This window comes from Dasypus novemcinctus, chromosome 23 (assembly GCF_030445035.2).
Source record: "Dasypus novemcinctus isolate mDasNov1 chromosome 23, mDasNov1.1.hap2, whole genome shotgun sequence".
In the NCBI taxonomy this organism is placed as follows: Eukaryota; Metazoa; Chordata; class Mammalia; order Cingulata; family Dasypodidae; genus Dasypus; species Dasypus novemcinctus.
Window position 1 is genome coordinate 1,529,956 of NC_080695.1, and position 27,012 is coordinate 1,556,967.

At 65.0% G+C, this 27,012-nt stretch overlaps 1 protein-coding gene across 3 annotated transcripts in view; it reads left to right on the forward strand.

The window, feature by feature from the left end:
- The window catches only part of LOC101440921 (lipase maturation factor 1), a 70,664-nt gene extending 46,738 nt beyond the window's left edge, over positions 1-23,926 (forward strand). For all 3 annotated transcript variants that reach the window (XM_071211098.1, XM_058285560.2, XM_071211099.1), the window contains exons 4-9: positions 7,213-7,380; positions 13,566-13,749; positions 14,051-14,204; positions 14,355-14,538; positions 15,236-15,348; positions 23,694-23,926. In XM_071211098.1, the coding sequence (XP_071067199.1) occupies positions 7,213-7,380; positions 13,566-13,749; positions 14,051-14,204; positions 14,355-14,538; positions 15,236-15,348; positions 23,694-23,871 (981 nt within the window). In that variant the 3' untranslated portion in view covers positions 23,872-23,926. The remainder of the gene's footprint in view (positions 1-7,212; positions 7,381-13,565; positions 13,750-14,050; positions 14,205-14,354; positions 14,539-15,235; positions 15,349-23,693) is intronic.
- Positions 23,927-27,012: the final 3,086 nt, after the last annotated feature.

Here is a 27,012-nt window from a genome sequence, read left to right on the forward strand (position 1 = left end):
CAAACATAATCTATATGTTTTTTTGGAATTCACGAATAACATCAAACTGCCGCAAGAAGCAAACAGTTTACCTGCTAGCAGTTCTACACCATGTCCTGTTAGTTCCATCTGGAACAGCAAGAAAATGCCACGAGGGGCAAACCTGCATTCGCCACGGAACCTCCATGTGCAGGAGCCGGGCTTTGGAATCCGAACGTCAGGCCTCCAGCGTGTCTCTGTGGGGCATTGCACTTGGGTTAAGAACTCCCCGCAGCAGCACGCTGAGCCGTACCGCGGAGCGCGCGCCGGACTGAGCTGCCGAGGCCCGTGCCTGGCGCCGCGCCTCCTCCCACCTCCTCCCCAGGGCCGGGCGTGGCGGAGTGAACCAGTGCATGTGTGTGTGCGTGCGTGTGCATATATGTGCATTGCTGCGGTAGGCAAGCCCTTTCACTCTGTCACCTGGGAGGCGCCACAGCCCTGCGGGCAGCAGAGAAGCCTTTGTGTGGCCGTAACCGCGCAGGGGAAGCTGACGCCCGGTACCCTCACAAGCGCGCCGTCCGCACCGAGCTCACGCGCCGTGACTGGCGGGGAACCAGGAGGCAGCCTCGTGCACATGCGTGTGCGCACAGGCGTGCACACCTGCAGCCAGCCGGGCTCGGCGCACCGCTCTCCTCTGCGCCTTCGGGCAGGAGTTGAGTGTGTGTAAGAGCAGTTCCGTTGTCATCGGGAGAGAAGCTGCGGCCTCATGGGGAAGCCCCGCCTGAGCGCGGCGTCCTCGCCAGCGCCCCGGGGTTAACGCTGGCCGGGCGTGGTGTTCATGACATTGATGGCGGGCGTCGTCACCACCGAGCGTGCGCCCTCGTGCCCAGGAGGGCTCGCGCACCGCACAGTCCGCAGGTGTTCCTTCGCTGTGGCCACCACGGCCTCGCCGCGGTCACGCCTGTGCTCAGCGCTGGGCGGCCGCCACCAGGGGGACCACGGGCTTGGCGTTGCCCCCCGCCCGCCTCAGCGTTCCTAGCGGGGCCTTCTCTTGGGGTCAGCTGTCAGCTGGGATTCTCAGGGGAAGCAGAATTGGCAGCACAGACCTGTGGGTGTACGTGAACATCACGAGATTGATGACAGGGCCGGGCTCATGTGACCACGGAGGGCGCAGGCCAGGACCACCACGAGGGTCCTGGCGGCTTCCCGGAGGGGCTGGGCGAGTGCAGGTGCAAGCTCTCCCTCCGACACCGAGATCCTGCCCTCCCCAGGCCTCTGCTGTGGGCCGAGCCGCCCCTCGTGGACGACTGGCGGTGTCGTCACCATGCGTGCACCCAGCGCACTGCCGTTTAAAGCCACGAGGCGCCCACAGTACGGGTCAGGCGGGGCCCACCGGACCGCACGCCTGGGCACCATAACCCGGCCGGGCTGGCTTGTGACCTTCACCACCTCTTCCTGCGTCCACACCTTGTCAACGCATCCTAGACACTGTGCTCCCAGGGATCACGGTGACAGCCCTGGCGGCTCCCGGAAGGTCTCTCTCCGCGGCCGCAGCTTGGCGCACTCACTTCGCCCTCTGCAGTGCGGCCTGGGAGGGGCCTCTCCAGACCCTGAGCTTGGAGGACGTGCGGGCCGAGGCTGGAAAGCCCAGGGGTGGGGGCGGGAAAGGAGGAGGCCGTCGCCTCCCACAGCGACCACGGCCCCGTCCACGCTCCGGCTGCGTCAGTCCAAAAGCATCGCCCGCGGCATGTGCCAGACGCCCCCATCCAACGTGAGCGCCAGCTCTGCCTGCGCCGTTGTGGTGCTCACGGGGCTTGCTTCCTCGGGGGCTGCCGAGTAACCACGGAAACGCTCGTGTCGTGCGTCTTCGCTGCCTGGCTGTGAGACAGCGCGCCGCGTTCTCATCAGGTAACGCCTGACCTCACCGAACGGGAGCCCCGCAGGGATCCTGAGATAGAGCTCTCTTGCCCTCCTTTGTGTTGAGTCGCCTTAAATTTAGCCCGAAGCAGACGCTGGGAGGAGCGGCGCCTGCCGTCGCTGCACCGAGCTGCGCGCCCCAACTGTGGTCCAGCAGCGAAGAGCCAGAGCCACTGGCGCTTCCTTTGCTCTCTGTGCTTCCAGCGTGGGACGCTTGCTTTTTGACACTGTGGAGAAGCAGATCACAAATGAGTAATCTCAGGGGTTTTTGGGGGAAAGAATTAAGACTCTAGTTCAAAGCAGCTTTATTTGTAATAGTCAAACTCGGGAAGCGACAAGATGTGCATCACCAGGTGAATAGCTAGGGAGTGTGCACAGAGCGGCACGACTCGGCCACAAAGAGGAGCAAACTCCCGACCCCCACAGCAGCACGGTGGGAGCCAAGGCCCAAAGAGTACAGCTGTACACTTCCATGTAAGAGGAAACTCGAGGAACGCTAATACGTAGTGACAGGAAATGGATTTGTGGTTGCCTGGGACGGGTTGCCAAGGGCAGAGGAAACTTCTGGGTTGTTGGAAACATTTGGAATCTCGATTGTGGTGAGGTTTCACGGGTGTGGCCGTACGTCAGGAGCCATCAAATTGCACACTTCCCATCCACGCAAAAGCGAGCGGCTCTGCTCCAGAGCCCTGCGCGCCCTGCCTCGCCGCCTACAGCGGGCACGGACGCGGGGTCAGCACGAGTCCGAGCCCCCTGAGGCTGCACTGCTCGCTGCGTGGCTCAGTCCTGGAGGCGGCGCTCGCCCTGCCGCCGTGGCCCGGGGCTGCCCGTGGCTCGGGCCACAGGATCCCGGCCGCCCCGCCCTCCCCGAGTGTCTCGGTCCTGTCCTCTCCTGCAGACGCCGTTGTATTGCACTGGGTGCCCTTCTCCTCCAGGCAACTTCATGACAACTGCGTCACCCCCTCTGTGATGGCCCCGTCTTCCTAAGTTCACTTTCTGGGCTACTGCTCGGCTTTCGGCATGGGGTTTATGGGGAGCCTGAGCGCCCAGGAGTGCCTGCTGTGCCAGCTTGCCTGCAGACCGAATGCCTGCAGTTGGGAGTTGCTTCTACCCCAGCATTCTACTCCATATTTCTTCTGAAACCTAATTTTCCAATACTGTGGTTTTTTAGGGTTTTTTCAATTGGAAGTGCCAAAGCAGATCTCGTATAATAACGGCCCTGTATGTGCCTGTTTTCTGTGTCTGGTTACTGCTGCGGACAGGCGTGTCCATCACCCCTCCCCGCCTGCGTCAGTTGCAGCAAAGCCCAGCACCGCCCAGGCCTCCAGCTCTGAGCAGAGAGACTGGTGCTGCACTCTCCAGGGGGGCCTGCTGGGCCTCGCTGGCCGCGCCCGCATGCGGCCACCTCCTGCCAGCGTGCCTGGGCGAGGCCGCACACCTTCCGCACCAGGGTAGGCACCGCCGTCCCGGGACCCTGATCCTCTTCCCCCTCACAGGAGGCCCCTCCCCCAGAGGGCCTGCCCTGGACTGCACGGGGTCAGCACCCAGGAAGGCACACTGTGCTCTGCTCCCCCCACGGCGGTGTTGGCCGTGGCCCAGCACCTGCCCAGGCGAGCCCACACTTGGAAACATGGCCACAAAGACAGCCATCTGACTGTGTGCCCCGTTTGTCACACGTCATTCACTTCACTCAGTGTTTGAGTCATCACACAATGTTTATCTGTTGACATGCAGCCTCTCCTTTCATTCTTTTTTCAGGAGGTACCAAGAATTGAACCCAGGACCTCAGACGAGAGAAGCAGGCACTCAACCACTGACCTGCACCCGCTCCGCTCTTTTTCTTTAAACTTTTTATTTTGAAATAGTTTCAAACTTATTAGGACAGTTGTAGAAATAATACAAAATCCATACACAGAGGGCTCCAGCTACCACACACACCCCCACCCGGACGCCAGAGCCCCCCTTTTTAACACTTTCCAGGTCCTTCCATCATTGGATGGAAGGCTGCCCACCTCACAGCCTTCCTTTCAGCAGCAGGGACGTGAGCATTCGCCGGCGAGCCTTGCTGTGGGGTGTTCCAGGCACGCTGCCTGCCTGGTGTCTGCTTTAAGAAGTCAGCTGTTATTTGGAAGGAGCAGGGTACAGAGCCCCCAGATGGTTTTGATACAAGAGAAAATGTCGTGAGTTAGGTCTCAAGTAAACTGACCACAAACGTTACAAAACATTTGTGCAAATGCAGAAAAGACACGGTTGGTGGGTATGGGGTAGGGGCTGATGTTAATTCTGTTGCCAGAAATTTGAAGGAAGCTTAATACCATCCCTGGGTCCTGCGGCATGCACTCGCCCCCCTCATGCCCACGGTCGGCGCCTGCAGGGCCACGCCTCCTGCTCAGGACGGGGCGCCCCTGAGGGTGCGAGTCCTGGGCCGAGCCGGGGGTTCTGGGGCTTGGCCCGGAAGGTGGACCCCCTTCCCCGAGCGGCAGGCGCGGGTGCCCGGCTGGACTGCCCGTTGGAAGGAGCCCTGCCTGGGGCACCTCCAAGCCGGGTACAGCAGGCACGGTTCGCGGGACTCCAGGCCTGGTGGCCAGGCAGTGCTGGGCCGTGCATCTGCTGACGGCCGCCACAGGGTCCCAGCGCCAGGCCCAGGGCCGCAGGCCGCCACCTGGGAGCTCGCAGCTCGGCCGCTGCTCTGTGCACGGAGACCAAGCCCGGAAGTGCAGGCAGCGGGCGCGACCGAAGGACAGGCCAGCAGGCAGCGCAACCCGGGTCCCAGCTGCTCTGGGGTGGCCCCGCACTGGGCACTCAGAATCTTCCGGAACGCCCCATCGTGGAACTCAGGTCCCGAGGTCTACTGGGCGCTGGAGCCGCACTGGGTGAGGGTTTCCAGCCGCCCCGGGCAGGCAGCTTCCAGGAGTGATCTGGAAGGAGGTTGACTGGGCATGCTCTGAGCCCCTCCCGCAGTGGGGGGTCGGGCGCACTGGCTTGTCCAGCCTGCCTCTGTGAAGGTAAATGTTTCACGCGTGCTTGGGGGGCCGAGCCAGGCCTAGGGCAGACGGGGGGCTGCCATGCTCCCCGCTTCCAGCTGCAGGGCAGGCGCAGGTGACCGGGGCTCTGGTTCAGGGAAGGGCAGCCGTAGGCCGCGCCCAGCGTGGCCGCCCAGGCCGCAAGGGCCCTGTGCACTGCCTTGGCGCGGGGCCCGCAGAGCAGGCTGCGCTGTCCCGGGGCCCCTGTCCCGCTGGTCGTACATTCCCGGGGCTGTGGCCCTGTGCCGGGGGCAACCGTCATGAACAGCCGCGTTCCAGGAGCACTGGCCTTACAGAGGAGGCCACTGAAGGGACCCCAGCTCGGTCCCCTGCCTGGGTGGCCGCCCTCCCGCAGCCTTGGCTGCCCCACCCCGTACCGCGAGCAGCTGAGCGCCGCGAGCGCGGAGTGGACTGGGCTTGAGGTGCCGGGTCATCTTGGCTTCACGCTCCTGCCCAGCCCCACGCGGGCCACAGCCTGCCCTCTCCATCAGCTTCCATCCTGCACACCAGGACCACCGTGCCGGGCACAGGGTGGTGTCTGCGGCAGGTGGGCTGCGGGCGGGGGAGCCGGACCCCGCACAGCCCCTGTGACCCCGCATGGTGACCCCACACGGCCCCGTGACCCCTCATGGCGACCCTGCACAGCCCTCTGACCCGCGACCCCACGTGGCGACCCCGCACGGCCTCCGTGACCCCACACGGTGACCCCGCACAGGCTGTGTGGCCCACACAGCCCCCATGACCCCGCATAGATCCTGTGACCCGCACGGCCCCAGAGACCCCACAGGGACCCCGTGGGCCCGCGGCCCCCAGCCGGCGCTGTCCTCCCTGCGATGGAGGCCCCTGACCCCCTTAGGAGCCCAGACACGTGAGGTCCCTGGAGAAGGCCCCTCTGCCGGGTCGGGAATCAGACACCTGAGCCCCAGACCTCCGTGTCAGCCCCGGGACCACAGGAAACGGCCTGCCTGACGGACGGCGGCCCGTGCCTCTGGTGTCTGGGCACGCTGGCTGTCGAGGCCCTGCGGGGTGGACCCACGTCGCGAGAGGGCGCGGCCCTCGGGGCCGGGCGACAGTCCTGCTGACAGCTGGGGCCCCGCCCACGCCGGGCCCGGGCTAGAGAGCATGTGCGCGGTGCCGGCCCGGGTGGGAGGGCGTGTGCGCGGCACCGGCCCACTCTTCCTGCCCCGTGAGGCCCCCACGGCTCCAGACTCTGCGCTCACCCCGTTTTTCTGTCTCGTCAACTCATGGACCCACGCCCCAATGCGCGTCAATCATCCAGCCCAAGCCCCAGGACGTGGAGACGCGCCTCCCAGCACGGCGGGGCGCAGGGACACCGCGCTCTAGTGAGGTGTAGCCCCTGCCGGCCTCGGTGGGCACTGCCCTGAGCGGTGGAAGGGGCAGCGGTTCCAGAAGCGGGCTGACGGGCGTCCCTTCCTGAGCGCCCAGTCCTCCGAGGCCAAGCCAGGAGGGCACCCGCTCCACAGCGCGCGAGGTAAAGCGCAGCCCCACCCCGCGCCCTCACTCGCCTGTCCCCTCCCCTCCCTGGGCGCCAAGCGGGACACCGTCCGCTCCAGGTGGCCCTGGCCAGGATGTCCCTGTGCTGGCTCCCACATGCACCAAGACGCCGGCTTCAGCTGGCCCACCCCAATCCTCGCAGGGAGGCGGCCTGAGCCGCCCTCGGGGCCTGCGCCGCCCAGGGGCCCTGGAGCCCGCACTGGGCCCCATGTGAGGCGCAGCCGTCGGGGCAGTGTCCTTGGGAAGCTGTCGGGGCCTGGGAGGTTTGCTCCATGCAGACAGGTGCAGCCTGCACGGCTCGGTGCCTCTGCGGACACGTGGGTGAGCATCAGCTTGTGGGGTGCCTGGTGACACCCCAAAACCTGGCCTCAAGTCAGCTGCGGCCGTCCGGGCCACGTCGAGGGCCGAGCCCTCGCTGAGAGGTCGCAGCACATCGGCCTGGGGGAGGCGGGAGGCCCCTGCCACCCGCTGGTCTCCTGCTGCTCCCTGACGAGTTAGCACGAGCTTCGAAACAGCAGGGCCTCACTCGCTGACCCCCGGGTGGCCCGGCGAGCTCCACGGGCAGTCTGCGCCGGCCGCCGGCCCCCCGCAGGCCGCCCGTCCCCGGGTAGGGCTTGGGGCGCATCAGGGCCGACGTGTCCGTCTTCCTGCCACCCTGATTTCCTGCCTCAGAAAACTCACGTGTCTGATGCTGCTGGGAGGGCACAGCTGCGCCCACCCGCCCGCTGGTCCTTGAGGCCTGAGGGGCAGAGGCTGCGCTCTCCGGGGCCTGGGCTTATGGGCCTGTCTCTCCCCGCAGACCCAGCCGGTGCCCGGGCCCGCGGCCTACTACCTGCACCGCAGCCCCTGGTGGGTGCACCGCGCAGAGACCCTCGGCAACCACCTGGTAGAGCTCGCTGTGCCCTTCTTCCTCCTCCTTGGCCGCCGGATGTGCGTCCTGCACGGGGTGCTGCAGATCCTTTTCCAGGTGAGCTGCGTAGCCGCAGGCGGGACCCCCCAGGGCGGCCTCCCAGCAGGCCCCAGCAGGGAGCCTCGCGCCCCGCGTGGCCCCTACCCCGGCTGCAGGCAGGGGGCCCCCTGAGCAGCTTCCTCCAGGCCACCAGCCTGTCCGGGTACCCCCACGGTCAGAGCTGGCAGGGGCTCCGAGGGCCTCCCCACGGGCACGAGGACGTCAGCCTGGAGCCTCTCCTCACCGAAGGCTTCCTTCTGTGCAGAAGACATCAGCGCATCAGGAAGTGGGTAGTGGGTGGTGGGCAGGAGGCGGCTTCATTTTTGGCCCACACCTGCCCTCCCACCGTTTGGCCAGGCCGCCGTGAGGCTCCGTGCCCACTGCTGTCCCTCGCCTCTGCCCGCCCCAGGACCCCGGTTCCTACCTGCCGCCCCTCAGGAGGCCTGACCGTCCAGGGCCGTGCCTCACCTGTCCGTGTAGCGCCTGCTGCTCAGGTCCCAGGAAAAACACTTGGGCTTCCTTGTCACCGCCCCACTCTCCCAGGCGCTCTGTTTCCACAGAGCTGCGCTTCGCCACATGGAAAGCACAGGTCTCGCGTGTTCAGCGTGCGCGGTTTCACAAGCACGCACGCCTGTCCGTCCGCCCTGTGCCGGCGGATAGTGTCTCTGCCTCCTCTCAGGTCCTGTCGCCCGGGCTCCGTCAGGGCCCGTCCCCGGAGCTTGTGGCCCTTTGCGCTGTCGTGTGGTGCAGGTGGTATCGTCCCCGGGCCCCGCTCTGCACTGACAGGCTCTCGAGGTCAAGGACGTGCCCAGGGGGCCGCTGTCAGCGGTCAGGGTTGGCTGAACTCTCCCCGTTAGGCTGGCCTTGGGGGTCTTGCTACCGTGACAGAGCCCCCTCCCTCGGAGGAGGTGGAGAGAAGGCGGCGCTCGTCCCTGGAGCACGGCTGGGATGCGCTTGGAAAGCCAAGGCCACGCGGTCTTGTGGTGGCCCCAGCCCGGGCCGTCGGACGGGATTCCCGTTTCCTCTTGAGGAAGTTGTGGTAACAACCGTTTTCCTGGGAATGTGTCCGTTTCACCTGTGGCACAAAACGCTCATGATCTCTTCTCGTGCCTCCCTGGATTCTTAAGGGTCTCTCGCCAGCAGCAGGCCGTGGGGCTGCTTCCTGCGTTGGCCGGCAGACTTCCCAGTGTCCTGACTCGGGCATTTAGAGCCCCTTGCATACCTTGTTTTGTGTTCACTTCTTATTCTCTTTCCCGCCAGGGCGGGACGGCAGAGCCGCGGACCCCATGTGTGCGCGGGGGACCCAGGACCCCCATGGGCAGCCCCAGCAGCTCCCCCGCCCCCTCGCCAGTGGCGGTGCCAAGCACCCTGCCCAGGCCAGCCTCTATGTGCACCGCTCACGAGGCGGCTCCCGCCCCTGTGCCCTGGGAAGAGGAGTGGGGCTCCCTGCCCAGGCCAGCGCCCCAGCCCCCAGTTTGGCCTCACTCAGCACCCTCCATCTCCGGGGTGAGGAGGGGAGGCCCCGCGTCAGGGCCAGCTGTGCCCCCCATTTCCCGAGGCCCTCGCTCCTCCAACACCCCTGTCCTGGCTCAGGGCGCCTCGCGGTCGAGCTCGCCCCCAGCAGGTCTGCAGGAGACGGCGTCTTCCTGGGCCCAGGAGGAGCTTCTCGGGGCTTCCCCTCCTCCCTCGCAGGGTGCCCCACCCCCACCCATGGACGCCCACTCCCCGGGACTTCCCAGACCCCCCGGGGCCGGCCACGAGGAGCCCTGGCCACGGGGAGACCCCAGCCCTGGGCCCAAGGTGGGGGGCTCGCCAGGCATCAGAGGAGAAAGGGAAACTGCAGGATGCGAGCGGGCACCCGCCGAACGCAGCACGCCCGCCGCGCCCCACCACGCCCCACCACGCCAGCAGGGAGCCCACGGCCTGGGGCAGCCACCAGGTCAGCACGAGGTGCCTGGGGGCCCTCGTGGCCTCAGGGCTGAGGGTCCCCCCAGGTGCCCCAGGGGGCTTGCCCCAGAGGCCCCCTTGGAGGGAGAGGGCGCGCAGGGCACCCGCCCTGCAGGACTGTGCATGGCCCCCGGTACCCTGGCTGCCCCCTGCAGGGAGAGGCCTGGGCGCCCCGGGCGGTGGGGACGCCGACAGGGCCTGGGGTGAGGCAGGCTCTGGGCTGGGCAGTTCCAGCTCCGTGGAGAAGACAGGGGATTTATTTTCAGCCTAGAACTAGGAAAACTAGTTTTCCAAATTATCCAGTGAGAACCATGAATTCACATCACACTTCATAAAGCCCCCGTCACCAGCCATAAACCTGACGGGCGCCGAGCTGCAGCGCCCTGCAGGCCCCGCGCGGACGCCCGCCATTTCGTGACCTGGAAATGCCTCAATCCCTAGGAGCGATGGGCTTTGAGGAAGAGCAGTGAGCCAAGGGCGCGGCGGGCGGCGGCCAGCAGAGCGCGTTGCAGGGTGCAGAGATGGGCGCCCGTCTCCTCGGATCCCCCTCCCACCGCGCCCCTCCGGCCCGGCCGCCCGCAGGCCCAAGCCTGTCCTCCAAGCTCTCCTGACCACACGTGTCCTGCTTGACGCCAGCCCCTCCCGTCCTTGTCCTGTGCGTTTCTGGAATGGCAGCGTGAGACCAGGTCCCTTATTCTCTGAGACTTGCTGGCTCACAGCCGTGAGGCCGTGGGGGCTTCAGGAGCGCCTGGCCGCCTACCACCGGCTCAGTGACCGTCCTTTTGTTAGGGTCTCTCCTTCCACCCGTTGGGGCACTCCGTGCTTCTCCCGGCGCTATGTCCACTGGGGCAAGGCGTGCACTTCCTGGGCGTGGGGAGCCCTGGAAGGAAGCCTCTGGTGCCCCCCCAGCTGTGGCTCTGCACTGGCCTTCCCTTCTTCACGGCACAGTTGCTCTGTCCGCGCGCTGCTCGTTGCTCTTCTTGACTCCTTCCAGGAGCTTGTCCCTTCCACTGGGGTCAGAGGAGTGGCTCTGGGTCCCGGGGAGCTCTCCTCACCGGCCTCCTTCTCGGGTCGCTGAGCCCTCTCCCACCCGCCTCCCCTCGTCTCGCCTCTGGAGTGTTCTCTGCGCCCAGCTCCTGCGTCAGGAAGTCCCACTCCCCAACGCCCATCCAGTTCGCCCACTCACGACTCCTCCCCACCCGCTCCCCCACGCCCGTCCAGCTCGCCCACTCCCGCCTTCCCCCCTCCCAGGGCTCAGTCTGGGCACCTGTGCTGCCAGCGCCTGCCGCTCGGCCCAGCGCCCTCAGGCTACGCTAGCCATCAAGATGCTGATGTCCACAATCGGATATCCATAGGGAAAGCAGAGCGTCACGCTCGCTCAGTGCGGTCTGGCTGGACCTGTAACTCTTTAGAAGAAGATGGCGAAGCTTTCTTAGACGAGACTCAAAAAGTAGGCATTATAAAATACATAAATTACACTTCATAAAAACTAAAGCCTTCAACTCTTTCATAAAGAAAACAAAAAGGCAAGGCGCCAGCTGGAGAAAACAGGCGCAGTCTCTACGTATCTGACGAAGGCCTCGTGTCCAGAACGTAAAAGGAGCTCTTACTGCTCAGTAACAAGAAAACCGCTCCGTGTTTCTGAATGGGAAAAACCTCCACCAGGGAAGATGCGCGAATGGCCAGTAGGCACAGGCGGGGTCCTCAGCGCCGTCGGGGAAATGCCGGTGAAGACGGGACGTGGCTGTGCTGCATGCCCGCTGGAACAGCTGGCGCGGGAGCACGGGCACAGCCCGGTGCTGGCGAGGCCTTGGCATGGCCAGGGCGCTTTCCCGGGGGTTTGCAGGGGTACCACTCCGAGGGAAGGCAGCGTGGCCGGCCCTTCAGCGCCGACACAGCCACTGCCACATGGCCCGACAAGTCAGTGCTCTACCTGAAGTGTTCCCGGGAACTTGCACCAGCGGCCCAGAGCGGTTCCCAGCCCAGGCCTGTTGCCCTCTCAGCCTGTTCCAGTCCCCTGGCCTGGGACACGGGTGGCTTTCCTTCGACGTGGTCTCCGCTCTCCCGCCACGCTTCGTTTCTGCGTGCGCGTCTTTCGCCGCCTTGGCTAACTTCACAAGCAGAGTGTCCACTCACCTGGACACTGTTGTAAGTGGGGTTCTTCCTTTATTAGTTTCCTTTCCGGGTGGCTTGTTGTTGATGTCTGGAAACAGCGCTGGTTTCCGTGAGCGGGTCTTGTGCCCGGAAGCTTGGCTGCACTCGCGTCCGGGCTTCTTATCAACCCTGTGGGGTTTTCTCAGTACAGGATCGTGCCGTCTGTGTGTTGGGGGAGTTTTAGTCCTTCTTCCATACGGATGCCCCTTGCTCCCAGGGGCTCTGCTGGCGCTCACGGCGGAGGCGTGCGGTGTCCTCGTCCGGTTCCAGCTCCACCTTCTCGATCGGGTCCGACGTGAGCAGGGGCCTTCTGTGGACGCCCCACGTGGAGGGAGCCTCGTTCTCCTCGCTGAGCGTCTCCTCACGGCAGGGTGTCTGTGACGCGGTCGCTGTGTGCCCTCCCCGGCCTCTGGTCAGCGGCCAGGTGTGCCCAGCTCGTGGCAGCTCCAGGCCTCGCACATTGCCCATGCATGTCTCCCCCGGCCGCATGCCACCGCCGCAGCTCCGAGCAGGCGCGCTTAGGCAGCTCCCCTGTGGGTGCAGCTCCAGCCAACAGCGGGCGCTCTGCAGGTTCTCCCGAAATGCAGCAGGAGGAGAGAGCCAGGGCCCCCACGGCCGCAGGCAAGCTGACCAGCGGCGGCCGAGACAGGGGAGGTAGGCTCAGGACCTTGCTCGCTGCGCACCCTCCTCGGCCTCCCGTGAGGGTCAGCGGGCTGCCAAGAGGGCTGCGCCCCGGTTTGTCCATGAGCAGCGGCCACGGCAGGTCCAGGTGCCGGTTCTGGGAGGGGCTGGGCCAGCCCATGCTGTCATGGCGCCACGCACACACCCTGCGAGCGGGGGGGGGGGGAGGGGGCCAGCCCAGCCCTTGGGGCCCCCGAGCAGCCGCCCCCGCCCCATCTCCACGCTGCTTCCCAGGCCCCCAGAAGGGCCCGGAAGGGCTGGGCCCGGCACTGTTACCTCCCGCGCAGTCTGCGAGTGTCCGCAGGGAAGTCCCCCCAGGGCTGAGACCTGGCCGCTGTAGCCGCCGCCTCCCACCAGGCAGCAGAGGCCCAGGCGGGGCAGACCGAGATGGCAGGGCCGGTGAGCCACACCGAAGCCTCTTAGCGCACCGAGGTCCGTGAGGTCAGTGGCAGCACGGGCAGCGTGGCAGCCTAATGTGGTCGTGAGTCCCCAGCACAGATGCTGGTTACGGTGTGAGCTGGTCTGGGCCTGGGCGTGACTGAGTTAGGATAAGGGCTTCGACTGGGCCACGTCAGCAGGGCGTGAGTCCCCGCCGCTTGGTGGTGGGGACGCATGGATAAAAGGTATGGCAAGGGACAGAGTTGGAGCTTTGATGCTGGAGTCTTGAGGTGGAGCCTGGAAGTGGACACACAGAGGAGCTCGGATGTGAGGAAAGAGCCCCGGGAAGAGGAGCCCAGGGAGCCCGAGCCCTGGCAGAGCCGGCAGCCGTCTGCTCCAACACGCGGAAAAGACTTCAGTGGGGGAGGAGCCTGTTTTATGGCCTGGTCACTGGGCTTCTACTCCAAGAGACACCCTTCCTGGAAGCCAGCCAGCTTCTGGCCCTGGGCACCGGCGCCCGTGGCTGACTAATACAGCTGCCCAGGGAGCCTATCCCGCGCAGGGTGCCCTCTGCCTCCCACACGCAACCACATGGGCGTCCAGGAACCTCACCCCCACTTCCCCTGCTCAGCCTTGGCCTCTGCCCAGACACTGCGCCCTTCCACCCGGGTGCTCCTCATTGTCAGCTGCTTCCTCTCTGCCAGGTGCTCCTCACTATCAGCTACTCCCTCCCCCCATGCACTCCTCACTGTCAGCTGCTCCCTTCCCCCAGGCACTCCTCACTGTCAGCTGCTCCCTTCCCCCAGGCGCCCCTCGCTGTCAGCTACTCCTCCCAGGTGCTCCTCCTCATTGTCAGCTGCTTCCTCTCCGCCAGGTGCTCCTCACTGTCAGCTACTCCCCCAGGTGCTCCTCCTCATTGTCAGCTGCTTCATCTCCCCCAGGTGCTCCTCACTATCAGCTACTCCCTCCCCCCATGCGCTCCTCACTGTCAGCTGCTCCCTTCCCCCAGGCACTCCTCACTGTCAGCTGCTCCCTTCCCCCAGGTGATCCTCATCATCAGCGGGAACCTGAGCTTCCTGAACTGGCTCACCATCGTGCCCAGCATCGCCTGCTTCGACGACGCCACCCTGGGCTTCCTGTTCCCCTCTGGGCCTGGCAGCCTTAAGGCTCGAGTCCTGGAGATGCAGCGAGAGGACGCCCAGGGCGCCCAGCCCATGCCCAGATACGGTGGGTGGCCCCTGAGGGAGGGGCTCGGAGAGTGCCCGCTGCCCCCCAGCATTCTGCCACAGCTCAGGGGCGGCCCCTGAAAGGTGCCGCTCGGCTCTGGGTTGCCGGGAGGGGTGGCCTGTGGGGACGCCGTGCTGGGAGCTGGGCGGGAGCTGGGCGGCCCGAACTGCCGGCCGGACCTCCCTGGGCTCCGTCAGCCCGAGGGCCGGGGCGGAGGGTGGGGTCTCCCCGGCGGGCGGGCGGGTGGGTGGAGGCCGGCCGCACCCGCCTCACCCGCTCCCCCCGCTCCCCCCCGCGCCAGGCTGTGTGGTGCGGCGGCTGGTCGACCTCTCGCTGGGCGTCCTGCTCGCCGGCCTCAGTGTCCCCGTCGTCCTCAACCTGCTGAGCTCCAGGCAGGTCATGAACAGCGCCTTCACCTCCCTCAGGATCGTCAACACCTACGGCGCCTTCGGAAGGTACCGGCGCCCCAGCCGCGGCCCGGAGCGTCCAGACCCCGCGGCGCGTCCTCGGCCCGCGGAGGGCCTGCAGGCCCCCCCCCGCGCCGCCCCTGAGGGCCCCGGGGCTGGGGGCTGCCCCGCGCCCCTGCTGACTCACCTCCCCCACAGCGTCACCAAGGAGAGGACCGAGGTGGTCATCCAGGGCACGGCCAGCCCCAACGCCAGCGCCCCCGACGCCGTGTGGGAGGAGTACGAGTTCAAGTGCAAGCCGGGTGCGCTGACCCGCAGGCCGTGCCTCATCTCGCCCTACCACCACCGCCTCGACTGGCTCATGTGGTTCGCGGCCCTCCAGGTGCGGCCCCAGCCGAGCTGCCCCACTTCCTCGGGGGGAGCCGCAGCACGCCGCGGGCACTGGCAGGTCCAGGCGACGCACAGGTGTCAGCCCATGTGACGCAGGTGGTGCGCAGGTGGTGCACAGGTGATGCACAGGTGTCAAACCTGGTGACACAAGTGATGCACGGGGGACACACAGGTGTCAGTCCAGATGACTCAGATGCTGGGCAGGTGGCATTCAGGTGCTGGCCAGATGATGCACAGGTGACACAGGTGCAGGGCAAGTGACAAACAGGTGCTGGTCCAGATGACGCATAGGTGCCTGCCAGGTGATGCACAGGTGACACGCAGGTGACACATAAGTGCTGGCCAGGTGATACACGGGTGCCACACAGTTGCTGGCCAAGTGACACATAAATGTTGATCCAGGTGAGGCACCAGCGATGCACAGGTGCTGGCCAGCGGATGCACAGGTGCCAACCAGGTGACACATGGGTGTTGATCCAGGTGACACACAAGTGTCACTCCAGGTGATGTACAGGTGCTGGGCAGGTGGTGCACAGGTGGTACACAGGCGCTGACCGGGTGACACAGGTTTTGGTCCAGATGGTGCATAGGTGCCAGCCAGGTGACACAGGTGTCGATCCAGGCGGCGCGCATGGGCCAGGTGTCCCCGCCGCATGCCAGCCTGAATCCCTGTCCTCTCGCCCCCCCAGACCTACGAGCAGCACGAGTGGCTCATCCACCTGGCGGGCAGGCTTCTGGCCAACGACGCGGAGATCCTGTCCCTGCTCGCCTCCAACCCGTTTGAAGGCAGGGCCCCCCCCAGGTGAGGCCGTCTCCCCAACAACCCCTCCAGGCCAGCGGCAGGCGGCGTGTTCCCGGGCAGGAGGAGGGGCCCCGGGCGGAGAACGTGCGCGGGCGGGGGGGACACGCAAGAGCAGGGGCAAAACTGGAGCGTGGAGGCCGGAGCAACTTCACGCGCCCGGGACCAGGTCGGCCCTTTCCGGCCTTGCGCACAGGCATTCTACCTTAATCCCCCTGGCCCCGTGGGCCCCGTGCCGGGGAAGGGGCTGTGCCTCAGTTCCCAGCTGTGCGGGCCTGTGCGGCGGCGGCATCCCGTTGCCCGCGGACGGGCTCCTTTAGGCCGGACGCAGCAGCTTGTTCTCACGATGACTGGCAGGGACACGCTCGCAGGCGCCAGGGCTGGGGGCCGCGTCACGGGCGTGGCCTGGAGACCGTGGGGCCCCCGCGCTGCCCACAGCTGGCTGCCCCACCCCGCCCTCGAGACCAGAGGAGGCCCTCCTGGGCAGCGGTGCGTGGGTCCATCCCGGCCTCCCTCTGGCCCCCACGGGAGACCAGGGGCCCAGGGGCCTCGTGTGCTGTGGGCCCTCTGCTGTCCTGGGGGGGTCACTGCTGTCCTTGGGGGGGGTGGTCACTGCTGTCCTGGGGGGGTCACTGCAGCCCAGGGGGCCACTGCTGTCCTGGGCCACTGCTGTCCTGAGGTCACTGCAGCCCAAGAGGTCACTGCAGCCCGGGGGGTCACTGCTGTCCCAGGGGGGGTCACTGCTGTCCCGGGGTCACTGCAGCCCAGGGGTCACTGCTGTCCCATGGCCACTGCTGTCCCAGGGTCACTGTGCCCCCAGTACTGCCTCCTGACCCGTCTCCGCCCGGGCTCTTCACGGGATGAGCATGTGCGCTGCGGGAGGCCCCGAGCGGGCCGAGGGCACCACGTGGCATCCAGCCCACATTCAGGCTCCTCGCCCAGGCAAGGGCGCCACAGCCCACGGCTCTGAGCCACGCAGCGCCCGCGCCTGGACGCGACCCATCTCGGGAAGGGGTGCTCTGGCCACGCCAGCAGCGAGACTTAGGAGTCGTAGTGGGGGCGTGGGGGCGCCCCCTGCTCCCACTTCATTCCCGAGCCTGTCCCGAGGGTCTTGCTATTAGGTGCAAGCACGCCCACCCAAGGACCCAAGGGAGACGAGGGAGCCCAGCCCCGGGCACGTGTCGTCGGGGGCCTGGGGAGTGGGCTGTGGGCATGGTGTCTGGGCACAGACGTCACTATACCCGTGGGCCCGCCCCTGAGAAGGTGACGGTGACTGCGCAAGCCCGGCAGAGCACGGGCCTGCTTTTCCTTCTGGAAGTGTGAGCAGGCGCCAGGGTGGCTCCCCCCGGCGTGGGCATGGCTGTCGGGCTGGGCAGGGGCCTGCAGCAGCATGGGGGCACAGCAGGACGGCCTGCCGCGCGGGTCTGTGGGGGGCACAACTGCCGCGGCCTCCCAGAACCCCTTCCCAGCAGCCACCGTGCCGCCGGCGGGGGGGTGCCACATCCCTCTCACGGCTGTGCCTCAGGCCGCCCAGTGGTGGTCCCGGCCCAGAGCCCCTGCTGGCCCCAACTGCCCTTGGGGATGTACCGCTGGCCTCGGGCTCCCACCCACCCACGCCAGCTCTTGGCGGGAGGGCATGGGTGGGGACAGCTCCGCGCTCCTGGGGAGCTGGGGTCCGACACGAGCAGGGCTGGCTGCTGCGGGGGCCTGTGGCCTCTCTCAGGCGCTCGGCCGCCAGGGCTGTCCAGGCTGTGCCTCCACTCGCCGCAGGACCAGTGAGCCCACTGGCGGCTGGCAGCTGGGGGGACCGGCTGTCTGCAGAGCGGAGGGCGGGCAGCAGGGCCTGGAGCCAGGCAGACGTGCCCGGGGGCCGGGGGCCGGGCTGAAGGGAAGCCCTTGTTTGGGAAATCGTGTGGGTCGGCCCCTCCGCCTCTCAGGCAGGTGTTGAAGAAGTCAGGCCCAGCACTTCCCGTGCACTGTGGGGATGCCAGAATCTTGGCCCCCAAAAAGTTGACCTTATGAAAACTGCGAAAGTCAGTTCATCTTTCATATGAATCATGGACGAGTTAATATCCAGGGAAACGTTTTGAAACATGAAATGCCTAGAATTGCCCTGGAGCGCGTGTCCGGTGCCCAAGCACGACCTTGCTGTCAGGGCGTGTGCCCAGCCGGGGCCCGCTGGACTCTGCTGCTGTCCACCTGAGGCCTTCAAAGGCGGGTGACAGAGACGCCCACTTCCAGGAAGGCAGGCTGGGTGTGCTCGTCCCTCTCCTCCCACCAAGCTCAGGACGTGTGTGTTCAAACAAACGGGGGCAGACGCTGCGCGGTGGCAAGGGGAGGAGGAGAAGGCTGCCCAGCGGGGGCCCCGGCCCAGGAACAGCATGGGTGGGCTCCTGCTTTTCCTTTTTGCCTCCTATGTCCTGGTGGGCTTGGAAGCACCAGTGGGCGCAGACAAGCCCCCAGGAAAGCCGCTTTCTGCAACCAAGGCCCGCGTAGGGCGCCTAGCAGGACAGAAGCAGGAATAGCACGGCCAGCCCCCCTCGCACGCCAAGCAGCCTCTGGCGGTGGTAGACGAGGCCAAAGAAGCAGCCAGGCTTTCACCCCACTGGGGTAGCGCGCCCCCCTGTGGTGTCGGCGGGGGCCACGTGGGGCAGGACAACCCCCCCCCCCGCCTGGCAGAATCTGGGACCCCCGCCCAGTGGGAAGCCTGGGCTTCGGCCCCCACCAGCAGTGACGAAGCAGGGCCCTTCCGTCCCCTGCCAAAGCCATGCCAGGAGAAGCCAGCAGCACCCAAAATGTCCACGCTCCCAACAAAAATCTCTCCTCATGCCGACAACCAGCCGGATCTCTGGCTCACTGGAAAGAGGCAATCACAGCACGATCTCGAGACGGCGGAGGCACAGTTACTCCCCAAGAGCTCACAGCAGCCGTGGACGGGCTTCAACGAGCAACGACAAACGTGCTTGAGACAAGTGAGAAATAGAGGCTCTCGGCAAAACGAGAGAAGTCTGCATAATTAGAAATAATCAGTGGACCTGGGGACAGAACAACAGGAATTACCCAATGTGAACAGCAGAGAGAAAACAGACTGAAGAAAACGAGCAGGGCAGCGCACTTGGCCCAGTGGTTAGGGCATCTGTCTACCACATGGGAGGTCCACAGTTCAAACCCCGGGCCTCCTTGACCCGTGTGGAGCTGGCCCATGAGCAGTGCTGATGTGCGCAAGGAGTGCCGTGCCACGCAGGGGTGTCCCCGCGTAGGGGAGCCCCACGCACAAGGAGTGCGCCCCATAAGGAGAGCAGCCCAGAGCGAAAGAAAGTGCAGCCTGCCCAGGAATGGCGCCGCACACACGGAGAGCTGACAACAAGATGATGCAATGATAAGAAACACAGATTCCTGTGCTGCTGACAACAACAGAAGCAGACAAAGAAGACGCAGCAAATAGACACAGAGAACAGACAACCAGGGTGGGGGGAAGGGGAGAGAAATAAATAAATCTTTAAAAAAAAAAAAAAAGAGGGGAAACAGACTTTGGCCCAGTGGTTAGGGCATCCGTCTACCACATGGGAGGTCCGCGGTTCAAACCCCGGGCCTCCTTGACCCGTGTGGAGCTGGCCCATGCGCAGTGCTGATGCGCGCAAGGAGTATCGTGCCACACAGGGGTGTCCCTCGCGAAGGGGAGCCCCACACACAAGGAGTGCACCCGTAAGGAGAGCCGCCCAACGCGAAAGAAAGTGCAGCCTGCCCAGGAATGGCACTGCCCACAATTCCCGTGCTGCTGACGACAACAGAAGCGGACAAAGAAACAAGACGCAGCAAATAGACACAGAGAACAGACAACCAGGGGGGGGGGAATTAAATAAATAAAAATAAAATCTTTAAAAAAAAAAGAAAGAAAAGGAACAGGGCGGCAGTCACCGAGACTGTGAGAAGAGAGCGGACATTTGCGTTATCAGAGTCCAGGGAGGAAGGGGGCAGAGTGAAGGGCCAAAATGTGCTTAAAGAAACGTGACTGAAAGCTTCCCAGATTTGGTAAAAGACGCAGACCTAGAGTGAAGAAATTGAGTGAACTCCTAACAGGGAAGCCCCAGAGAAGTTCAGGCTAAGTCACATCGAAGTCAAACCTCAAAAAAGAAAGACAAAAAGACAGAAGCAGTGCGAGAGAAGCACCTTAATTGTAGGGGAAAAACCATTAGAATGACAGCAGACTTCTCAGCAGAATCTCTCGAGGCCAGAGGTACGTGGCACAACAGTTTCCAGGCGCTGAAAGAACAGAACTCCAGTCCAGAAGGCTTTGTCCAAGGGAAATACCCTTCTGCGCAACAGGAAACCGAGACGTCATTAGGTAAGAGAACAGCAAGAGCAAATTCCTTACGTGTGAGCCTCAGAGCCTCAGGGCAGAAAGAAGCAAAAATAAGGTAAACACAGCAAACTTTCCATCTCCTCTCGAGTTTACAGAACTTGGTTTGCTGGTTGAAGCAAATGGTACAGCACTATCTGAAGCAGTTCTAAACGCAGATAGAAGAGGTGTTTAACGCAGTTATAAATAGCAGAGGGCAAAGAGTCATAAAGAAGTGAGGTTGAGGTCTCGGCATGTCACTCACGCTGGGAGGACGACACCACCACTGAACTTGACAAGTTATGTGTATAAAAGTAATGACCAGAGCAACCTCGAAAGAAGAGAAAGGCTCTCAAATCAAAGATCAAAGGTCAATAGAAATCATACGGAAGGCAGGAAAATGGAAATGGGAAACAAAAAAATAAACGGTATACTTAAGCCCTAACACATCAATAATTACATTAAATATAAATGGACTGAATACGCTAAAGACAGAAATTGGCAGAGTGCGTTAAAAAATATGACCTAACTAAATGCTGTCCGCAGGAAGGTCCCTTCAGATATGACAATATAGGCAGGTTAAAATTAAAGAAAGGAAAAAATATGTCATTAAGATATTAATCAAAAGAAAGCAGGGGGAGGCAAATGTGGCTCAAGAGATTGGGCTCCCGCCTACTACATGGGAGGTCCCAGGTTCAGTTCCCATTGCCTCCTAAAGAAGACAGCAAGCTGGCACGACTGGCAGGCATGGTGAACTGACACAACAAAACATGCAACAAGAGATACAAGGAAAAACATAATGAGAGACACAACAAAGCAGGGAGTAGAGATGGCTCAAGTGATTAGGCACCTCCCCACCCACTTTGGAGGTCTGGGGTTTGGATCCTGGTGCCTCCTAAGGAAACAAGGAAGGTGAACAGACACAGCAAGTGCAAAACAACAAGCGGGTAGGGAGAAATAAATAAAATAAATCTTTAAAAAAAAAGGAGTGACTATAATAATAGCAGATAGACTTCAGTGTAAAGAAAATTACCAGAAACAGAGGGACATTATGTAATGATAACAGGGTCAGTAGAAGTCCAAACAACAGAGCTGCAGAATGTATGAAGCAAAGACTGATAGCACTGGACAGAGAAATAAGGCAAACTCAAAAAGTAGAGTTGGAAGCTTCCATCCCCTTGTCTCAACAGTTGATAGAGCAACTAGACAGAAAATCTTCAAGGACACAAAAGAAATCAAAGGCACTGTCAACCAAAACACTTCATCAATGTATATCGAACATTCCATCATTTGCCAAGGTGGGTCACATCCCGGGCCATGAAACAGACCTCGGCAAACTTAAAGGAATCAATCTGTTAAGCCACAGTGGAATTAAACTAGGAATCAATAAGAGGACAGTCCTCTGGCGTGGAAACGAAACAACGCTTGTCTAAATAACCATGGGGCAGAGAGGAAATCTCCAGGAAAATCAGAAAAAACATTGAGCTGAATGAAAATGAAAGTGCAGCATATCCAGATCTGTGGGATGCAGCTGAAGCAGTATTGAAAGGGAAATTTATGTCACTAAATGCTTACATTAGAAAAGAGGAATGTTCTCAAATCAGAGGTCTAAGTTCCAACCTCGAGAACCTAGAGAGAGAGGAGAAAAATAAATCCAAAGCAAGCAGCAGGAAGAAACAATAAAGATAAGGGCAGAAACCAATGGAATTAAAAAAAAACAATAGAGAAAATCAATGAAACAGAACTGGGGTTTTTTTGGGAAAAAAATAAGTAAAATTGATAAACTTCTAATAAGAATAGCAAAGAAAAGAAGAAAGACACAAATTACCAATAGCAGGAGTGGAAAGGGGGCTCTTACAGACCCTGTAAACATCAACGTGCTAATAAGGTAATGCTGCAAGCAACTATGCACATAAATTAGACCACTTAGGCAAAATGGGCTGATTCCTAGGAAAACACAACTGCCACAACTCACCTAATAGGAAAGAGATCATTTGAATAGCTCCTCAACTATAAATCAGATTCATAATTTAAAACTCCCAAGGAACGAATCTCCAGGCCCCAGGTTCTACCTAATGTTTAAAGAAGAATTAATACCAATTCTGTACAGCCTCTTCCCGAAACTAGAAGAGAAGATGTAGCACTTAGATAATTGTGTATGAATTCCAAAAATAGATATTGGATTATGTTTGTAAACTGGTCTGTCCCACTGGGCATATTAGAGTATGTTGGATTCAGAGGTTTCGCTTTGCTTAATTAAATAATGACTAAGGCTTTGATTGGGCCACATCAGTAGGACCCTGACTCCCCGCCCCATGGTGGGCGGGTGGGAACTCACAGAGAAAAGACACCGCAGAGAACAGAGGTGGAGTTTCTGAGCTGGAGCCTGGGAAAGTAAACACACAGACAGGAACGTGGGGTAGCGACGGCTCCACGGACAGGGCAGGGGCCCTGGGAAGAGCGTCGAGCCCTTCGCCTGGGTGCACGGCTGGCCCCCTGGGGGGAGCAGAGCGGCCAAGCCCGGGAGAGAGGCAAGACTTACCCAGCCACGCTGCGGGGTCGGAGTCAAAGCCTCCCTCACCCAGAGCCCCGAGGCGCCAAGGGCCAGGCCAGGCTGCCCGGCCTCCGAGACGCGCTCGCAAGTTGCCCGTGAGGATGTGCCGCAGCGCGGGCCTGCGGGGGCTGCAGCAAGGTGCACCCACAGACGCCGCCCTGTCGAGATGGGCCCCTCGTCTGCAAGAGCGGGGAGGGCTCCCCTGGTGGCTGCTGGGGCCACCGTCCCCAAATTGCCAGGCTGAGCCCAAGGTTCCGGCTCCTTCCGAGGCCGGCTCCAGTGCCAGGCTCCCCAGCTCTCACACGGTCCGCGTCTCCTTCCTCGCCCAGGCGCCCCCAGCCTTGGCTGTAAATGAGCAGTGTTTATCCCGGGGCTCGGCCACCCGGAGGGCTCGGCACCCCTGTCCTGGGCTGGGTGCCTTTGGACCCCTCCCCGCCCCGAGTCGGGAATGCAGCTGCCGTTGTGCTGGACCAGCACAAGTCCGTTTTTATGTTCAAAACTCTGACAGTAACGATTTCGTGGACAGCCACCATCTGGAAAAATCCCAGGCCTCAAGTGTACCTTAAAGCGAGCAAGTGCTTCCTGGGCAGGGGCCCCAGACCCCTGCCCACGTCTCCGCGGACTCAGGGGCACGGCTGCCCGGGCCGGCCACTCCGTCCTCGCTGGCACGAGTGTGCCGAGGGCGAGGAGGGCGGCCCGCGTGGCCTCCGTGCCCCTCGCTCCCCGCCGCCCCCGCGGTGCCTCCACCTGCCCCGCACGTCGCCCGGAGCACCGGCCCCACCCGACCCGCTCCCCACTGGCCCCACCTGGCCCACCTGGCGGCTGCAGGCTGGACACGGCCTCCGCCCAGTGTCCCCCACCCCAAGTCCCCACCCCCCACCCACTCCCCAGTCAAGTGTTTTGAAAAAGTTGTCCTGGCAGTTGGTCTGCCCAGGGGCCTGCTTGTGAGCGGGCGCTTCCCGGGCCCTGTGTCGGGCAGCGGGGGGCTCTGAGGGGTCTCCCTGGGCCTCCACCTGCTAACGCCAGGGCGTCCAGGAGGCGGGACAGGCTTGAGGCAGGAGGGGGCCTGGGCGGGGTGCGGGGGCCCTGGGCAGGGTGCAGGGAGCCTGGGTAGGGTGCGGGGGTCCTGCGTGGGGCGTGGGGGTCCCTGGGCGGGGTGTGGGGGGGCCCTGGCCGGTGTGCAGGCGGGGCCCGGGCGGGGTGCGGGGGGCCCTGGGCAGGGTGCAGGGAGCCTGGGTAGGGTGCGGGGGTCCTGCGTGGGGTGTGGGGGGCCCTGGGCGGGGTGCAGGGGCCCTGGGCAGGGTGCAGGGAGCCTGGGTAGGGTGCGGGGGTCCTGCGCGGGGCGTGGGGGGCCCTGGGCGGGGTGTGGGGGGGCCCTGGCCGGTGTGCAGGTGGGGCCGGGGCCGGGGCGGGGTGCGGGGGCCTGGGCGGGCCTGACGCTGCCCTCTCCTGCAGGTGGGTCCGCGCCGAGCACTACAAGTACAAGTTCAGCCGGCCCGGGGGCGAGCACGCGGCCAGGGGCCGCTGGTGGATTCGGAAGAGGCTGGGGCCCTACTTCCCCGCGCTCAGCCTGGGGGACCTGCGGGGCTACTTCAAGGCCCGGCACTGGCCGCTGCCCGAGCCCCAGGGCTGACCCGGGCGGCCCCAGGAGCCCCCGCCGACGCCAATAAAGCCAGCCCAGGAGCAGACGCGGTCCGCGCTCGTGGCAGCTGCGCCTCTCGGAACCCGGGCGGGCAGGGTCTGCGGGCCCCGGGGCGGGCGTGCCCCCATCCTGCGGTCAGCCCTCTTCCCTGGCCTCCGCCCCCCGTCCTCGGGTCTCGGGGTCTCCGCCGACAGCCGGGCAGCGTGCCCCCCCCCCCCACGGCCTCCAGAAGGTTCCAGGACGCCCCAGGCTCTGTTCACAGTGCCGGGCCGAGTCGGTGGTCCCTGCTCATCCACCCGCAGCCCCTCCACCCACTGTCAGCAAATTCCCTGCCCAGACCCACGACAGCCGGGGAGTGCGGGAGGCGCCAGGCGTGGGCTTGCCCCCGCCCCACGCAGCCCCCGCCCCCTCAAAGCCCCCGCCCCGCGCAGCCCCCCCACAGCCCCCGCCCCTCACAGCCCCCACCCCTCACAGCCCTCCCCACAGCCCCCGCCCCACGCAGCCCCCCCACAGCCTCCGCCCCGCGCAGCCCCCCCCACAGCCCCCGCCCCGCGCAGCCCCCCCACAGCCCCCGCCCCACGCAGCCCCCCCACAGCCTCCGCCCCGCGCAGCCCCCCCACAGCCCCCGCCCCTCACAGCCCTCCCCACAGCCCCCGCCCCACGCAGCCCCCCCACAGCCTCCGCCCCGCGCAGCCCCCCACACAGCCCCCGCCCCGCGCAGCCCCCCCACAGCCTCCGCCCCGCGCAGCCCCACCCACAGCCCCCGCCCCTCACAGCCCTCCCCACAGCCCCCGCCCCACGCAGCCCCCCCACAGCCTCCGCCCCGCGCAGCCCCCCCACAGCCCCCGCCCCGCGCAGCCCCCCCACAGCCTCCGCCCCGGGCAGCCCCACCCACAGCCCCTGCCCCACGCAGCCCCCGCCCCGCGCAGCCCCCCCACAGCCCCCGCCCTGCGCAGCCCCCCCCATAGCCCCCGCCCCCTCAAAGCCCCCGCCCCGCGCAGCCCCCCCACAGCCCCCACCCCTCACAGCCCTCCCCACAGCCCCCGCCCCACGCAGCCCCCCCACAGCCTCCGCCCCGCGCAGCCCCCCCCACAGCCCCTGCCCCACGCAGCCCCCGCCCCGCGCAGCCCCCCCATAGCCCCCGCCCCACGCAGCCCCCGCCCCTCACAGCCCCCGCCCCGCGCAGCCCCCCCCACAGCCCCCGCCCCACGCAGCCCCCGACCCTCACAGCCCCTGCCCCGCGCAGCCCCCGCCCCGCGCAGCCCCCCCACAGCCCCCGCCCCACGCAGCCCCCGCCCCGCGCAGCCCCCTCACAGCCCCCGCCCCCCTCAGCCCCCGCCCCGCGCAGCCCCCCCTCGCAGCCCCCGCCCCATGCAGCTTCCGCCCCCTCGCAGCCCCCGCCCCGCGCAGCCCCCCCCTCGCAGCCCCTGCGCAGCCCCCCCCACGCAGCCCCTGCCCCACGCAGCCCCCGCCCCTCACAGCCCCTGCCCCTCAGCCCTCGCCCCCTCGCAGCCCCCGCCCCTCAGCCCCCTGTCCAGCGGGTCCACACCGAGGCCGAGCACGGCTCGCCTTGCCTGTCACGAGTGAAAGGGGTTTCTTGTCGGGGCGGCCTGGCCCTGCTGGACAACAGCCCCCACGCCCTGAGCAGGAAGGGGCCCTGCGGGGGTGCTGGGAGCAGAGCGGGGGCGCCCGGGCAGGCTGGGCTCAGGCACAAGTGCGCCCATGTGGAGGGCCGGACCCCTGCCCGCCTGGCTCCAGAACAGGGCAGCCAGTGCCAGCGAGTCTGCAGCCCCCCGCCAGCAATGTGGGGGCCGCTTCCTGGGGGGGGGGCCTCCCTCCCTGGGAGGCTGTCAGAGGCTCATGCTTGGGCAGGGACCAGAGGCCGGCCTGAGCCCCTCTGCTGTCCCCAGGCCCCTTGCGGCCCTGGTCAGTGGAGGGGAGTGGGACCTGGCCGTGGTGTGGTGTCCTGGCCCGGGGTGCACCACGGCCCCCTGCCCGGGACCCTCTACCCCAACAAGCCCCACCCAGAGCTCTGGGCACCCGCAGCCCTGCCATGCCCCCCCCCGCGGGCCCCCTAAGATGGTTCCTGGGGGCACTGCAGGGCCTGGAGCAAGTGGGCAGAGCCCACGGGGAGAGGGCGAGCCCGCTCGGGGGCCGGGCCCCCTCCTCTCAGGGCTGCCCCCGAGCCAGGCACCTGCACCAAGGCCCCCGCTGGGACGGAAGGAGGTAGAGCGTCCAGCACAGGTGGCTTCCAGAAAGGCCTGGGGGACCTTGTTTAGCAACTGGAGCCCTTTTTTGAAACCCTGAGCCACCTTAAAGCAAACGTCTCAGCGGCGTGTAGTGTGGCCACAAATTAGGCATCCACTGCCCTCTGGCTCCACAACTTTCCATCTCCCCAGAAGATCCCCTGTACCCCTTAGCAGCCGTGCCCTGTCCCTGGACGCAGGCAGGGGGCCGGCGGCAGGAAGAGGGCGTGAGGGGCAGCTCATCTGGAGCCGAGGGGGTGCAGCCAGCCCCCCGTATCGGGGGCCCTCATCCTGGGGCCATGCCGAGGCTGCTGGGGGCCGAGCTGCCCAGAGAACCAGCGAGGAGAGGCTCAGGCGGCCGGGCCCCAGGCCTCGCGTGGCCTCACGTGGCCCCAGGCCTACCACGTGGCCCTTTTCGGTGTCCTCAGGGGAGCCGCGTTGACACACGTGCACGTGGAAATCAGCTCTAAGGGCCCTCAGCAGTGACCACCCCGCCGTGGCCGCAGCCCTGCAGCTGCTCGCGCTGGCCTGGTGGGCAGGCCACGACCCGGCTCCCCGTTGCCCTGCCCGGCCCCTCCCCTGCCCTCCCGGCTCCCCGGGGGGACCGCGACGTCCTCAGGGCAGCCCTCGCCCACTCTCACCCCAGCTGGTGGGGACGGCAGGGGGCAGGCAGGCTCGGGGGCACCCGGCCTGGCAGGAGGGCACTTTGGGCCCCGGCACCCGTTCTGGGTGGCCGGTCCTTGCCCGTGGGCCTCCACGCCCTGCCCACAGGAGCCCCGTGAAGTGCCCAGCAGGCCGTGGACTCGGCCGAGGCGGGCGGCTCCTGTTTGGCTCAGGACGTGCCGGCCCTTAGTACTAAGGAGAGCGCCCCCGCGCCCCTCCCCTG